The 18076-nt window shown below is 45.1% G+C and overlaps 1 protein-coding gene across 3 annotated transcripts in view; it reads left to right on the forward strand.

Moving 5' to 3' along the window:
- TOX2 (TOX high mobility group box family member 2) overlaps window positions 1-18076 on the forward strand; it is a 183746-nt gene that overhangs the window by 56402 nt on the left and 109268 nt on the right. For all 3 annotated transcript variants that reach the window (XM_040330319.1, XM_040330321.1, XM_040330320.1), the window contains exon 2: window positions 7855-7920. In XM_040330319.1, coding sequence (XP_040186253.1) covers window positions 7855-7920 — 66 coding nt within the window. The remainder of the gene's footprint in view (window positions 1-7854; window positions 7921-18076) is intronic.

Raw genomic sequence — 18076 nt, forward strand, 5'->3', positions numbered from 1 at the left:
GTTGGCTTCTTCACTCTGTGATTTGGGGAATTTAAGGAATTTGTTCTGAAGTTAAACCTTGATACAAAGTATTCGGTTCTATAATAATTCTCTTTCTGTGTTCATTCCTCTGTAGCTTTAATAATGGCTTCTATTCAATAGGAGCCAAGTGTAATATCTGACCCTGGGGTGTACGAGAAACCATTTATCTGCTTTTTTTTCCTGCTGTAAAACATCTGTCACTCCTTTCACCTAAAATAAATACTTTTATGAAAGATTACAAAGAAGAGTGACCCAAGTGCACCTGTCACAAAAAGCGAGCCGCGTTCTATTTTCCACTCTTTTTTTTTTTTTTTGAGTTGTTGCCATTTTTAAATTACATTTTGCTTGATTTTTGCAAATTTTTTGTTTGGAGATTCATCAGTCACTCTTGCCTGTGCTGAGATAAGCTGCACCAGACCCCCCCCCCCCCCTCACCCGTTCAACAAATATACCTTTAATTAGGCTCAATTAGACTATTAAAATGTAAAGTCCTGACTTACTAGCCAGGCCTTAAAAGTTACTCACCCCAGTTGTCCCACCCAACCCCTACCCTGCCCTGCCCCTAATTATAAAAGACTTACAGTGGAGCACAGCGCTGGACAGAGGAGCAGGAGCTGCCAAAGTTAACTTTTCCTATTAACAAGCTGGTGATTGGTTGCTAGGAGGTCCGAGCAACCAATCACCAGCTTGTTAATAGGAAAAGTTAACTTTGGCAGCTCCCGCCCTGAGCCCCACCCCGCCTCCACCCCCATCTCATCTAGTTCTTTGCCAACTTCCGCTGTATGCCAAGCCCTGCTAAGAGAATGACAGAGGGCGGAGGCTGAAAGGAGAATCGGCTCCCATTCAACACCGCCTGCTGGCAGCACCCCCCTCCGATGTGCCTTCACACTCACCCTTAGCTTATTTCCACTAGTCTAATGTGAACAGGCGAGTGGAAATTTTGAGGGCTACGCCCAGAAGTCACTCGCTTGTCAAAATCAATGCCGCTGTCACTACTCATTTCAGTCTTGTAACGGAAGAAAGGAGCCCCCATCCCTACAGTAAATCATTGTGCCCAGGGCAGCCATTCCTCCCGCCCACCCCTTGTCATGGCCCTGGCTGCAATTGGTTGTGCAACTGCCATGTGAGCTGGAGTTGGCTTCAGTTTGTTGGGGCATTTAAATCTACTAGTACATCCCCTCCCCAAGACTGATGATGCTGCTGTCCAAAGGTGCTCCTGTGCTCCTTCATCCAGAGTTGGGGACTCCTAATATAGGAGGTGTGTTACTGGTGTGAAAACAGAGGGGGGAATAGCCTAAAAAAAAAGAAAATAAATGCAGCCACCACATCTAATGATTGGTAAGCTGCAATATATTACATTTTTGGTTTTAATACTACTTTAATGAGAGCTGCATATTTAAACATATTGCAAAAATTCTTATGATATTACATGTTAAGTGTTGTAGCAGATGTTCACACATAGAAGGAACAACGTCTTATGTGTTCCTCTCCCTCCCTCTTACACATTTGCAGACATTTTCCCTATCCTTGTAATTATAAATACCTTTTATTGGCTGCCACTTCCTGATTCCTCGCCTACATGAGGGTGATGTAGTATTTTTATTTATTTTTTCGTGATGTAGTATTTTAATACCACGGGGGGAATTCATCAAAACTTGAGCAGATAGAATCTGGAGCAGATGTGCATGGCAACCAACCAGCTTCTAACTAAGCCACATTGGCGGAAACCTGCGAGAAGCTGTCAAATGATAGCAGGCTGCCGGACCGATGTTATTGGCCAAATATGACTAGCAACCATATTGGAAAGATGATGTCACCATCATCTCCGCCCCTTTGTTATGTGCGACTGCGTGCTGAGAAAATCATGTGACTTCCCGTGGATTTGGGCACAATTGAGTTTAGCTCAAACCTCTCATCATGATTGAGAATCTTCACAGACATCTACGGATTCACGCTCAACTGGACTTGTTCTGTAATGTTGAAGACATTTTATAACGTACCCAAGCCACTTCTTCAATACTGATGACAAGTCCAGTTGAATGTGACTGGCTACTATACCAAAAACTGGATAAATGAGAACCAATGGTGAGCTAAGATTTTGGCCAAACTGGCTAAATCCGCGAGAGGCTGTCAAATGATAGAAGGCTGCCAGCCCAAAGTCATTGACCAAATGTGACAAATTAGGTTGATGATATCACCAGCATCATCGCCCCTTTGTTATGTGCGACTGTGTCTAATGAACATCTTCACAGACATCTTCGGATTCACACTCAGCTGGACTTGTCCTGTAAGGTTGAAGACATTTCATAGCGTACCCAAGCCACTTTTTCCGTTCTAATGAGTGTTGGGAACATACCCCATCATTTATGTTCCTGACACTTGTTAGAAGTCAAAAAGTGGCTTGGATGAGCTAAAAAAATGTCTTCAACATTGCAGAACAAGTCTAGCTGAATGCGACTGACTTCTTTTAGATATACCAAAAATCTTGGTGAGCTAAGATTTCGGCCAAACTGGCTGAACCCGGGAGAGGCTGTGAAATGATAGCAGGTTGCCAGCCCAATGTCATTGATCAAATATGACATATTAGGTTGATGATATCACCAGCATCCTCGCCCCTTCACACTCAACTGGACTTGTCCTGTAAGGTTGAAGACATTTAATAGAGTACCCAAGCCACTTCTTCCGTTCTAATGAGTGTTGGGAACATACCCCAGCATTTATGTTCCTGACCCTTCTTAGAGGTCAAAAAGTGGCTTGGATGAGCTAAAAAATGTCTTCAACATTGCAGAACAAGTCCTGTGACTGACTTCTTATAGATATACCAAAAACTGGATAAATGAGAACCAATGGTGAGCTAAGATTTTGGCCAAATTGGCTGAACCCGGGAGAGGCTGTCAAATGATAGCAGGCTGCCAGCCCAATGTCATTGATCAAATATGACATATTAGGTTGATGATATCACCAGCATCCTCGCCCCTTCACACTCAACTGGACTTGTCCTTTAAGGTTGAAGACATTTCATAGTGTACCCAAGCCACTTCTTCAGTTCTGATGACAAGTCCAGTTGAATTTGAACTGGCTACTTCTAGATATACCAAAACTGGATAAACGAGAACCAATGGTGAGCTAAGATTTGGGCCAAACTGGCTAAATCCGTGAGAGGCTGTCAAATGACAGCAGGCTGCCAGCCCAAAGTCATTGACCAAATGTGACAAATTAGGTTGATGATATCACCATCATCGCCCCTTTGTTATGTGCGACTGCGTCTAATGAACATCTTCACAGACATCTTCGGATTCACACTCAGCTGGACTTGTCCTGTAAGGTTGAAGACATTTCATAGCGTACCCAAGCCACTTTTTCCGTTCTAATGAGTGTTGGGAACATACCCCATCATTTATGTTCCTGACACTTGTTAGAAGTCAAAAAGTGGCTTGGATGAGCTAAAAAAATGTCTTCAACATTGCAGAACAAGTCTAGCTGAATGCGACTGACTTCTTTTAGATATACCAAAAATCTTGGTGAGCTAAGATTTCGGCCAAACTGGCTGAACCCGGGAGAGGCTGTGAAATGATAGCAGGTTGCCAGCCCAATGTCATTGATCAAATATGACATATTAGGTTGATGATATCACCAGCATCCTCGCCCCTTCACACTCAACTGGACTTGTCCTGTAAGGTTGAAGACATTTAATAGAGTACCCAAGCCACTTCTTCCGTTCTAATGAGTGTTGGGAACATACCCCAGCATTTATGTTCCTGACCCTTCTTAGAGGTCAAAAAGTGGCTTGGATGAGCTAAAAAATGTCTTCAACATTGCAGAACAAGTCCTGTGACTGACTTCTTATAGATATACCAAAAACTGGATAAATGAGAACCAATGGTGAGCTAAGATTTTGGCCAAATTGGCTGAACCCGGGAGAGGCTGTCAAATGATAGCAGGCTGCCAGCCCAATGTCATTGATCAAATATGACATATTAGGTTGATGATATCACCAGCATCCTCGCCCCTTCACACTCAACTGGACTTGTCCTTTAAGGTTGAAGACATTTCATAGTGTACCCAAGCCACTTCTTCAGTTCTGATGACAAGTCCAGTTGAATTTGAACTGGCTACTTCTAGATATACCAAAACTGGATAAACGAGAACCAATGGTGAGCTAAGATTTGGGCCAAACTGGCTAAATCCGTGAGAGGCTGTCAAATGACAGCAGGCTGCCAGCCCAAAGTCATTGACCAAATGTGACAAATTAGGTTGATGATATCACCATCATCGCCCCTTTGTTATGTGCGACTGCGTCTAATGAACATCTTCACAGACATCTTCGGATTCACACTCAGCTGGACTTGTCCTGTAAGGTTGAAGACATTTCATAGCGTACCCAAGCCACTTCTTCCGTTCTAATGAGTGTTGGGAACATACCCCAGCATTTATGTTCCTGACACTTGTTAGAAGTCAAAAAGTGGCTTGGATGAGCTAAAAAATGCCTTCAACATTGCAGAACAAGTCTAGCTGAATGCGACTGACTTCTTTTAGATATACTAAAAATCTTGGTGAGCTAAGATTTCGGCCAAACTGGCTGAACACGGGAGAGGCTGTGAAATGATAGCAGGTTGCCAGCCCAATGTCATTGATCAAATATGACATATTAGGTTGATGATATCACCAGCATCCTCGCCCCTTCACACTCAACTGGACTTGTCCTGTAAGGTTGAAGACATTTCATAGCATACCCAAGCCACTTCTTCAGTTCTAATGAGTGTTGGGAACATACCCCAGCATTTATGTTCCTGACCCTTGTTAGAGGTCAGAAAGTGGCTTGGATGAGCTAAAAAATGTCTTCAACATTGCAGAACAAGTCATGTGACTGACTTCTTATAGATATACCAAAAACTGGATAAATGAGAACCAATGGTGAGCTAAGATTTTGTCCAAACTGGCTGAACCCGGGAGAGGCTGTCAAATGATAGCAGGCTGCCAGCCCAATGTCATTGATCAAATATGACATATTAGGTTGATGATATCACCAGCATCCTCGCCCCTTCACACTCAACTGGACTTGTCCTGTAAGGTTGAAGACATTTCATAGTGTACCCAAGCCACTTCTTCAGTTCTGATGACAAGTCCAGTTGAATTTGAACTGGCTACTTCTAGATATACAAAAACTGGATAAACGAGAACCAATGGTGAGCTAAGATTTGGGTCAAACTGGCTGAACCCACGAGAGACTGTCAGATGACAGCAGGCTGCCAGCCCAATGTCATTGACCAAATATGACAAATTAGGTTGATGATGTCACCAGCTTCCTCGCCCTTGTGTTATGTGTGACTGCATCTAATGAACACCTTCACAGACATCTCCGGATTCACACTCAACTGGACTTGCCCTGTAAGGTTGAAGACATTTCATAGCGTACCCAAACCATTTCTTCCGTTGTAATGAGAGTTGGGAACATACCCCAGCATTTATGTTCCTGACACTTGTTAGAGGTCAAAAAGTGGCTTGGATGAGCTAAAAAATGTCTTCAACATTGCAGAACAAGTCCAGCTGAATGCGACTGAATTCTAGATATACCAAAAACTGAATAAATGAGAACCAATGGTGAGCTAACATTTTGGCCAAACTGGCTGAACCCGGGAGAGGCTGTCAAATGATAGCAGGCTGCCAGCCCAATGTCATTGATCAAATATGACATATAAGTTTGATGATATCACCAGCATCCTCGCCCCTTCACACTCAACTGGACTTGTCCTGTAAGGTTGAAGACATTTCATAGTGTACCCAAGCCACTTCTTCAGCTCTGGGAACATACCCCAGCATTTATGTTCCTGACGCTTGTTAGGAGTCAAAAAGTGGCTTGGATAAGCTACAAAATGTCTTCAACATAGCGGAACAAGTCCAGCTGAAAGTGACTGACTTCTTCCAGATTTACCATAAACTGGATAAGATTTGGACCAAACTGACTGAACCCACGAGAGACTGCCAAATGACAGAAGGCTGCCAGCCCAATGACATTGACCAAATATGACATATTAGGTTGATGATGTCACCAGCATGCTCACCCCTTTGTTATGTGCGACTGCATCCAATGAACACATTCACAGACATCTTCGGATTCACACTCAACTGGACTTGTCCTGTAAGGTTGAAGACATTTCATAGAGTACCCAAGCCACTTCTTCAGTTCTAATGAGTGTTGGGAACATACCCCAGTATTTATGTTCCTGACACTTGTTAGAAGTCGAAAAGTGGCTTGGATGAGCTAAAAAATGTCTTCAACTTTAAGAAACAAGTCCAGCTGATTGCAACTGACTTCTTCTAGATTTACCATAAACTGGATAAGATTTGGACCAAACTGGCTGAACCCGCGAGAGACTGCCAAATGACAGCAGGCTGCCAGCCCAATGTCATTGACCAAATATGACATATTAGGTCGATGATGTCACCGGCATGCTCACCCCTTTGTAATGTGCGACTGCATCCAATGAACACCTTCACAGACATCACTGGAATCACACTCAACTGGACTTGTCCTGTAAGGTTGAAGACATTTCATAGAGTACCCAAGCCACTTCTTCAGTTCGAATGAGTGTTGGGGAAAATACCCCAGCATTTATGTTCCTGACACTTGTTAGAAGTCAAAAAGTGGCATGGATGAGCTAAAAAATGTCTTCAACATTGCGGAACAAGTCCAGCTGAATGCGACTGACTTCTTCTAGATATACCAAAAACTGAATAAATGAGAACCAGTGGTGAGCTAACATTTTGGCCAAACTCAGGAGAGGCTGTCAAATGATAGCAGGCTGCCAGCCCAATGTCATTGATCAAATATGACATATAAGGTTGATGATATCACCAGCATCCTTGCCCCTTCACACTCAACTGGACTTGTCCTGTAAGGTTGAAGACATTTCATAGTGTACCCAAGCCACTTCTTCAGTTCTGGGAACATACCCCAACATTTATGTTCCTGACGCTTGTTAGGAGTCAAAAAGTGGCTTGGATAAGCTACAAAATGTCTTCAACATAGCGGAACAAGTCCAGCTGAATGTGACTGACTTCTTCCAGATTTACCATAAACTGGATAAGATTTGGACCAAACTGACTGAACCCACGAGAGACTGCCAAATGACAGCAGGCTGCCAATGCTATGGACCAAATATGACATATTAGATCGATGATGTCATCAGCATCCTCACGCCTTTGTTATGTGTGGCTACGTCTTTGGAGAACCTTCACAGATCTATGAATTCACGTTAATAAATCAGAAACAGAAAGCATGTTTTACCCAACACAAGTCATTAATATTATGAAGCAATGAACTATGTGTACTTATATTGAATACATGAACAGGATATGGGATTTTAAAGGTGCTAAATTATGAAATACACATAACAAGTTGTAAAAAAAATAGAAAAATATGTATTAATTACATCTAAAAACTGATAAATACACATGTTTTGATCGTCACAGGCATATACCTACTACCAAACAAGTGACAGTAACAAAATGTATTCAGTTGAGTATAGCATCCATTTGTGTTCAACAGTTTCGCCTATAAGGCTTCATCAGGACTGGACGCGAAATACACTTTAATACATTTTGTAAGTTCCAGCTTAAGGTGTAAAAGAAAAGAAGAAACAAATGAACACATATATTTTACACATATAATTATATAAATTCATAACACATTTTGACATAGCACATGTGTACTTATATCTCACCTGTGATCTATGACTCTTTATTAACTATCATGGCAAATCATTATTTGTCCCTTCCAAACAAAGCTCAACATTTGTGTTTTAAATGCAATTCTTATTTTTTTTCTTGCAGTTTGATGGGGAAAACATGTACATGAGTATGAATGAAAGTAACCAGGACTTCCTTTCTTCAAATCAGGTAGGTTCCGCTCTGCTTCCCATGTCTTGCTTGTGGTATAAGTGGTTATAGATTTCGTAGACGTAAAGGTCTTTCAAAACTTCCCCGTGTCTTGTCTCCATAACAATAAACACTATATAGATATTTGTGTTTTGAGACTAAACAAAAAGTATTTGCAAGGGAAGGGGAATACTTACTAAAGAATATGTTATCCACCATCATTTGGTTTCTATTCATTTGTATGATGTAAAAGTACTTAGAGAAGGCAACGTGAATGTTTGTTGTGTTCTGTTCACCACCAGGGGGCAGCATACATGTCGTGCTTTGTCCCCTCTTCCTTTGGAGGAAGGGGTGGACACTCTGTCTGACCTCACAGCTAGCTCCACCCCAGGAACAATATACCCCCTACAGCAACAATAGATCTCCCAGCAGCCAGCATCGATGGACCTTTCAGCAGCAAGAAACAAAAGACCCCTCCCTCAACCAGGGCTGGACTGGGACAAAAATTTGGCCCTGGACTTCACCCAGACTGGCCCACTTTGACAGGTCTCTCCCATGGCGGCCGGAAAACTCCTGCCCCCCCCCCCCCAAGCCCCCTCTCCCCTTCACTAGCCACTAGCCGTTCTACTTTATTAGAGTAGAACAGCTGGTACTGGTACTCTTATAGGCAGTACCAGTGGGGAAGCTAGACATTATTTCACCTGGGGCAAAGAATCAGTGCCCCCCCTTATGGGACAAGATTAGGCAGAATGTCCCCTCCCCCCATGCTCCTCTGGTCCTCCCCCTGTTTCTCTGTTCCTCCCCAGGTGAGCGTTGTGGGGAGGAAGAGGAGGTGAGTGCTGCGGTAAAGGAAAAACGGAGGAGCGGAGGGGGGGGGGGGGGGGGCGGCAGTCCGCTGTCACTGAAGCCGGCCCACTGAGCCATCGGCCCACCGGGAAACTCCCTGTAGTCCCAATGGCCAGTCCATCCCTGCCCTCAACAGTAGGTCCCTCCCAGCACTAATCTACCCCCAAGGACATTAAGACCCCCCAGCAACAATACACCCCTCCTTCAACAACAGTTCCTCCACATTGACAATAGATCTACCCCAGGAGTAATAGACTCCTGCAAGCAATGCTGGATATCCCAGCAGCCAGCATTAAACGAACCCCCAGCATTAACAATACATTCTTCCCAGCAATAATTGACCCCCCCCCCAACAACATAGGACCCCCCTCAGAATCAGAAACAATAGATCCCTGCCAGAAATGCTGGATTTCCCAGCAGCCAGCATTAATAGAACCTCCAGCAGCTAGCAACAATAGACCCCTCCCTCAAAAGTAAATCCCCCCATCAACAATTGATTCCACAGCAACATAAGACCCCCTAACCAGCAACAATAGACTCCATCCCTGAATTACATTTCCCCCAGCGGCAATAGATCCGCACCAAGAACATAAGACCCCCGCCAGCAGTGCTGGATCTCCCAGCAGCCAGCATCAATAGAACCTCCAGCAATAGACTCCCTCCCCAACAGTAGATCACTCCCAGCAATAATTGACCCCTCCAGCAACATAAGACCCCCTTAGCATCAATAGACCCCTCCTTCAACAACAAATCCTCCACAGCGACAATAGATCCACCCCAGGAACAATAGACCCCTGCCAGCCATGCTGGATCTCCCAGCAGCCAGCATTAATAGAACATCCAGCAGCTAGCAATACTAGACCCCTCCTTCAACAGTAGATCCCTCCCAGCAATAATTGACCCCCCAGAAATATAATAGACCCCCTCCTTCAATAACAAATCCCCTTCCAGTGATAATATATTTTCCCCTGGGTACAATATACCCCTGCCAGCAACAATAGATCTCCCAGCAGCCAGCATCAACAATAGGCTCCTCCCTCAACAGTAGGCCCCTCCCAGGGCTAAGATCTCCCCAGCGACAACAGATTTCCCAACAGCCAACATTAGAGGACCATGCACACCCAGGACGACCCCATGCCAACAAATACATTCAGTGCTGGAGGTGATGGGACTGTGTTCTCCTGTCTTCCCACTGAAAAAAGCCCCGCGTAGACCCCTTAATATGCTTGTGGACTGTTTGTTTCATAGTATTAGCACTGGTAAATACATATCCATTAGGAATCACATTTGCCTTTAATTAATAGCGCCGTACCTCCAGCCACCCAGTCAGTATAGTGACCTGGACTATATCATGGTCATGTCTCCGATCACTTCTGTCATTTCAAGTGCTACAAAGCTTGTACAGATAAATACCCCAGACAGAGGGATTACCGGCTAAAACAAATGGAAGAAAAGTTGAGTGAAACATTGTAAAAAGCGAGCAGATTACATAAGGAATGTTCCTGATTCATTGTATCCGAATGTTTGCATTATAGAAAATTGTTGTGGGTGTTAAAAATATTATTTAAAGTGAAGCAATATGGTACGAATGGTATTTAAGCCTCGTGTGTCATAAACTAACGCTTTTCATTTTAAGAATAAAACACAGGTTTTTCGCATCGTTTCATTCTTTGTTGCATCTCAGTGCCGCTGATCTCCTGCAGCCTCTTTGCAACCATTGCATGCCTACAGAACCTCTAGAGTTGGACTACGGGGGTTATTTACAAAAGGAGAATCCACTTTGCACTACAAGTGCAAACTACGGGCCAGATTCACGTAGATGGGCGTATTTTTGGGCGGGGCGTAACGTATTTGATTTACGTTACGCCGCCGCAAGTTTTTCAGGCAAGTGCTTTATTCACAAAGCACTTGCCTGTAAAGTTGCGGCGGCGTAGTGTAAATCACCCAGCCGAAATTCAAATTCGGCGGGTAGGGGGCGTGTTTCATTTAAGTGCTTTATTCACAAAGTACTTGCCTGTAAAGTTGCGGCGGCGTAGCGTAAATCACCCGGCGGAAATTCAAATTCGGCGGGTAGGGGGCGTGTTTCATTTAAATGAAGCGCGTCCCCGCGCCGAACGAACTGCGCATGCGCCGTCCCTAAAAAATCCCGGCGTGCATTGCTCTAAATGACGTCGCAAGGACGTTATTGGTTTTGACGTGAACGTAAATGGCGTCCAGCCGCATTCACGGACGACTTACGCAAACGACGTAAAATTTCAAAATTTCGGCCATACTTAACATAGGATACGCCACATAGGGGGCAGCTTTATCGTTACGCCGGCATACCTCTTACGGAAACGACGTATCTTTACTGCGACAGGCAAGTGTACGTTCGTGAATCGGCGTATCTACTAATTTGCATATTTTACGCCGATCTCAATTGAAGCGCCACCTAGCGGCCAGCGGAAATATTGCACCCTAAGATACCTTATCAGTGCCCATCAGTCCCGCCTCATGAATGTCCATCAGTGCTACCTTATCAGTGCCTATCAGTGAAGGAGAAAAAATACTTATTTATACATTTTTCTGACTGAAGGGAAAAAAACTTTTTTACAATTATCCAGTCTTTTTTTATTTTTTTAGCAAAAAATAAAAGCCCAGTGGTGATTAAAAACCACCAATGGAAGCTTTATTTGTGTTAAAAAAATATTAAAAATAGAATTTTGCATGACCACGTAATTGTTATTTAGAGTGTGACAGCGCTGAAATCTGAAAATTGGCCTGGGCAGGAAGGGGGCGAAAGTGCCCGGTATTGATGCGGTTAAAGGGGTTTTCCACTTTTTTTTAAGTTTATTAAAAGTCAGCAGCTACAAAAAGTGTAGCTGCTGGCTTTTAATAAACTGACACTTACCTGCTCCACGGCTCCAGCGACGCGCCGGCCGGGGCTCCGCTCCTCGCCCCCCCTCCCCCGGCCGGCGTCTTCATTCTTAGTGTGGGCACCCGGCAGTGACAGCTTTCGGCTTCACGGCCGGGCACCCACTGCGCATGCGCGAGCGGCAGTGCGCATGCGCGAGCGGCGCAGCGCCGTCCGATTGGACAGGCGCTCGCCTACAGGGAGGGGCTGTGAAAAGGCGATTAAGCTAATCGCCTTTCCAGCCCCTCGGCGGAAGGAGGAAGTGGGACAGGAAGTCCCCTTCTCCTGAAGCCCCCACTCCCCCCCCAAAAAAATGACATGCCAAATGTGGCATGTAAGGGGGCGAGGAGTGGGTTAAGAGGAAGTTCCATTTTTAGGTGGAACTCCTCTTTAATGAACACAGAGCTGTGTTCATTTGTGTCGTCGTGCCCTGCTTGGAGTTCAGCTTTAAACATTTAAAAATGGCTGACAGGTTCTCTTTAAATAAAGAGCGGATGTATGGAACAGGCACTATTTTAATGCACGCCGCTCATATTAGGGGATTGATTATACGATCTTAGTTCTCTTTCTGTATTAAAATGAGACCCATAAACTCTCGTTAGCGTCACGGTAAACCTTCCATACCCCCAGCTACGGCCGGCTAAATTGCGCAGACATGTCTCGTTAGTCCCATCCAGATAAGTCACTGAGACAGTCGCCCTGTTCTTAGCGCACATTATGGCAGCTTTTAGGGCCGTCCATGCCTGCGGGAGAAACACAAATTATATAATTCCACCTATTTAAATCAAATCATGGTGACACTCCTGACTGCGGCGCGGAGTGAGATCTTCCGTTCGGAGCAGACGCCAGCAATAATGAAAGATGACATCCAGTCATTCAGCGGTGACCTATTGACCCCCTTAGAGAGAGAAGTGGAGGGACACAGGGGGATATAATTTGTGTGGGACTGGGATTTATACGGAAGCCGCCTATTGTTTGGCCAGCACAAAGAGGGGCCTTTTTTTTCTTTTTCGGAGGAGTTAAAGGATGAATGGAGTGTGCAAATAATTGTGTCATTCTGGGCTGGCGGCCATTGGAGGATTCCTGATGACAAAGCGTTCATGCTTTTCTATGGCCGTCTGGCTACACAGAGCAGGTTGGGCCTATTGTTTTAGGAGGTTGTGTATACAATTATTTACTCTTAGAAGGTCAACGTTGCAGGCATGTTAAAAGGGCGGTGTGGTGAGTTGTTGGTTAGTATATAGGGTTTTCTTTTATGATTATCTTACACCGTATATAACATAAAATATAATTTCTCTCTCCGTGCTGCCAAATAAACCTGTTTTTTCAGGACTAGGGAATTAAAGAAGTTTGGCCCCATGCTGCCTGGTCACCCCCCTCCACCACACTACCAAAATAAACCACATTAGAGGTTTTTTATGGCCACATCAGCCCAGTGGCATCACTAGGGTCGGTGTCACCCGGTGCGGTAAAACATGGTGTCACCCCCCCTCTGTCTAGGCTGCCCAGCACCAAGCAGGTAGCGCACGGGCACAGGGCGCACCCCAAACCAGCCCCTGTAAATGATAGTATAGGGCAGTATAGTGGCAGGTTAGGGTAGTATAGAGTGGTATAGTGGCAGGTTGGTGTAGTCGGGTGGTATAGGACAGGTTAAGGTGGTATAGGGCATGTTGGGGTGATATAGGGTAGCTTGGGGTGGTATAGGGAAAGTTAGGGTTGCATAGGGCAGGTTGGGGTGGTATAGGACAAGTTAGGGTGGTACAGGGCAGGTTGGGGTGGTATAGTGCAAGTTAGGGTGGCATAGGGCAAGTTGGGATGGCATGGGAAAGGTTGGGGTGGTACAGGGCAAGTTAGGGTGGCATTGGGCAGGTTGGGGTGGTATAGGGCAAGTTATGGTGGCATAGGGCAGTTTGGGGTGGCACAGGGCAGGCTGTGGTGGCACAGGGCAGGCTGGGTGGTACAGGGCTGTTTGGGGGGGTACAGGGCAGGCTGGGGTGGTATAGGGCTGTTTGGGGTGGTACAGGGCAGACTGGGGTGGTACAGGGCTGTTTAGGGGGGTGCAGGGCAGGCTGGGGTGGTATAGGGCTGTTTGGGGTGGTACAGGGAAGGCTGGGGTGGTACAGGGCAGGCTGGGGTGGCACAGAGCAGGCTGGGGTGGTACAGGGCAGGCTGGGATTGCACAGGGCAGGCTGGGCATGTCAGCTAAAAAAAACAAAAACAAACAAAAAACGGAATGGTGTCACCCCTCTAGCGGGTGTCACCTGGTGCGGACCGCACCCCCTAGCAACGCCTCTGCATCAGCCACTTTATTAACAAAAATTTAAATATCCAATGTAGCGCTACCCCCTCAGGAGCCGCCGATTTGTTGTTGGGATGGCGTATTAAGTTACCTTAGTGCTGTCTAGGGGTGCAGTTGGACAACAGAGTATTGAGCGAATGTCCAGACAAGGAATAGAGTTTTTCCAATGCTTTATTTCCAGGCCAACATCAACATCAAATGGGAAGGAAAGGTTGATGAAGAAAGAGAGAGAACTTTGCAGTATCAGGCCTGAATAAGAACCGAGCAATTCTGCTCTCAGTAGTACCAAATTGCAGTTCGTCGCCACTCTAGCCAGAGTGGGTGAAGTGCCCCCGGACAGACCCCTCTCACAAGCCTGGCAGCCGAGGTGTCACTTTAGATTGCTGGGAGGAACAGATCTCTCTCACAGACCTGTCTCTAGGCCTCTGCCACAGGCCTATTACTTTGAATGAGCTAAATGGACGAATTGAGCGAATCTTCCTAGTAGGTTTTAGCATAGGTCACCGGATGACAGCAAAGCGTACCTGTCAGCATTCCGGTCACCAGATCCCCGATTGGTTCGTTCAAGCCCTGTTGGACAACCTGCCTCCGGGTTCTCCTCAAGCCGACCCCCCAATCGAACGGCATCCAGCCTGGGATCCTTTCAATAGAACTGGGGACCCAGTAAGTCACTGGAGTCCCTCTCGGCAACATAGAGCTCCGCGTAGCATTTGACCCCGGCCTGGAAGGCCATCGCCGGGGTTCGTTGGATGCACGCACCCTAAAGGTGGATGCCGCACCTGGAACCTCGGGAAGAACCAACTAAAGATGGCGTCTGCCACAGATATACTCTCCCCCAGGATGCCCCGCGAGGGAAAACTCCTCTAATTGCTTGATGGGGAAAAATGCTCTGCCAGAACCCCTCTAGCGTCACCTGTCGCCCAGGGGTGGAAACAACACCCCTGGAGTGCAGGCTGACCTACAGGACATTTCTGGAATGACAGCAGCCCAAATTTGACAAATTGTGAATGGGAGCAAAATAACTCTCCCATTCCCCACTAACTTTAGTGTAGTGCCCATACTGGAAGTAAGGGGGCGCTACACCAATATAAATAACAAATATACATAACTAATAACCAACAACAGAATAGCCTTCAATAATTAAAGGGGTTGTAAAGGTACATTTTTTTCCCCTAAATAGCTTCCTTTACCTTAGTGCAGTTCTCCTTCACTTACCTCATCCTTCCATTTTGCTTTTAAATGTCTTTATTTCTTCTGAGAAATCCTCACTTCCTGTTCTTCTGTCTGTAACTCCACACAGTAATGCACAGCTTTCTATCTGGTGTGGAGTGTTGTGCTCGCCCCCTCCCTTGGACTACAGGAGAGTCAGGACACCCACTAACACACAGCTCCTTTCTCTATCTGCAACGTAGAGAGCGTCCTGACTCTCCTGTAGTCCAAGGGAGGGGGCGAGAACGACTAATAACTTATTCTGAGAAGGCTTTTGAAAGGAGCACGTCATGAGCATATTGATGCACAACAACGCATTTGATCCATCACATTGCATTCTAGTGTTAATGGGTCAGAACTATGAAGCTTAGTTCAGAGCATGAGAAATAGGGGTCACTAAAAGCCTATCGCAGCCTTTCTCAATCTTTTTACCCTTGAGGAACCCCTACAATTATTTTCAGGTCTCGGGGGAACCCCTACTAAAACCAATTCATCAAGGGTCAGTAGGAAGAATGCCCCCCTTACATTGTAGTCATAATGGGACTCGTACAGATAGCTAAAAACATTGGTGTCATGCCTTTGATGATACCAAGTGGCGCTGGCCCTGGATCTATGGAGGCAACTTCAAATGAAAGGTCAATCAGCCACAGCTCAAGGAACCCCTGGCATCCTCTTGAGGAACGTTAGGGTTCCGTGGAACCCTAGTTGTGAATGGCTGGCCTATAGCGCGTGTTTGTATGGAAGGTGCAGGACTTTGAGAAGCATACTTCCAGGCTCACTTGTGCTCCAGTGTTGAATTCTGATTGGCTCCATTCTGAGTTTCCTAATATACTACAGAACTCCTAACTTAGATTGCTCCTTATCAGCTTCCTCCCAATTTATTTATTTCCTTGGCTCTTGTTTTAGGCCTAGTAATTTCCTATTTCCTGCAGTTTTTACATTTCCTTAGTTTATAGCATTTTTTATGGGCCCTCGGGAAAATGATCTAAGGGATTCTATTGTCATTGAATTCCAATTTTGGATATTATTAATAAAAACATTTTCTATAGACAGGCTTATTTAAAAAGGAAGGACAAAGAACGGTGATGTGCAGGATAGTAATCCGTAGCAACCAATGAGATTTCATTTGTATAGAATTACATACCTGTAAAAGATTAGTTATTATAATTATGCCGCGTACACACAAAGTTTTTCTCGACGTGATTCCTCTCAAGCCTGCCTTGCATACACACGATCGTGATAATAAATGCTTGAGCAAAGCGCGGTGACGTACAACACGTACGACGGCACTATAAAGGGGAAGTTCCATTCGAATGGCGCCACCCTTTGGGCTTGATTATGCAAATTTCCCTTCTCATAACTTGCTTCTGAGCATGCACGTTTTTTTCCCTGTCGTTTAAGCCTACACACGACCATTTTTTACGACGTGAAAAACGTAGAGAAAAAATAGAGCAGATTCTAAATTTTTAATGGCCATTTTTCTCGTCGAGAAAAATGCTCTGGAGCCTACACACGTTTTTAAAGACCAATTAAAAAAATAGCATTTTTCTCGTCATGAAAAACGGTCATGTGTACGCGGCATTAGTGATTGTAAACAATTACTTTGTAAAATAACCCATTCAGTTTAACCACTTGAGAGCCACGCTACAGACCAAAGACGTCCACAGCGCGGCTCTCAACTGCCGGGTGGACGTCCCTGGACGTCCTTTTATGTGCATTACCCGCTGGGGGCGCGCAGCGGGTAAACACTGTGCCAGGGGCATCGCTGAGATGCCGATGCGCATGCCTGGCGGCCGCGATGTCCGCCACGTTCCCGCGATCGGCGGTGACACAGCAGGCACGTGGATCTCTGTGTGTAAACACAGAGCTCCACGTCCTGTCAGGGAGAGAGGAGACCGATGCTGTGTCCCTTGCATCGGTCACCTCCCCCAGTCAGTTCCCCTCCACACACAGTAAGTATCACACCCAGGGAACACATTTAACCCCTTCCTCACCCCCTAGTGTTAACCCTATCCCTGCCAGTCACATTTATACAGTAATTAGTGCGTTTTTATAGCACTGATCGCAGTATAAATGTGAATGGTCCCAAAATTGTGTCAAAAGTGTCCGATATGTCCGTCGCAATATCGCAGGCCTGACAAAGAAATCGCAGATCGCCTCCATTACTAGTAAAAAATCCCCTATTTTGTAGGCGCTATAACTTTTGCGCAAACCAATCAATATACGGTTATTGAGATTTTTTTTAACAAAAATATGTTGAAGAATACATATCGGCCTAAACCGAGGAAAAAAATATTAAAAAAATAGGATATTATAACAAAAAGTAAAAAGTATTGTGTGTTTTTTCAAAAATTTCTTTTGTCTTTTTTTGTTTATAGCGCAAAAAAAATAAATTGCAGAGATGATCAAATACCACCAAAAGAAAGCTCTCTTTGTGGAAAAAAAATGATAAAAATATAATTTGGGTACCGTGTTGTATGACCGCGCAATTGTCATTCAAAATGCGTCAGCGCTGAAAGCTGAAAATTGGTCTGGGCAGGAAGGGGGTTTAAGTGCCCAGTAATGTAATACTCGCTCCCCCACTGCATGCTGTGGATTCTTCCGCTGGTTCATATGCCACTACAGGAGAGACAAGCCAATAGGAGGAACCACAACAAGCAGTGGGGGAAACAGACATTTAACCCATCTAACAGGTTGAATACTTGCAGCAGCCAGTGATCATTCAAAATATGGACCCTCAAAAAAGTAAGTACCTGGACTCTTCTTTAGCATGTAGTTATACACATATGAGCCTTTACGGTCAGTTGCAGATACATCCTGATTGGTTGGCATGGGTGACTGTACTTTACACATTGCTATTGTGTTTCTGATAGTACACTTTTTTCCCCTTATTCTATGTTTCTCAAACTTCACTAAACTTTATATACAGT

This window comes from Rana temporaria, chromosome 12 (assembly GCF_905171775.1).
Source record: "Rana temporaria chromosome 12, aRanTem1.1, whole genome shotgun sequence".
Taxonomy (NCBI): Eukaryota; Metazoa; Chordata; class Amphibia; order Anura; family Ranidae; genus Rana; species Rana temporaria.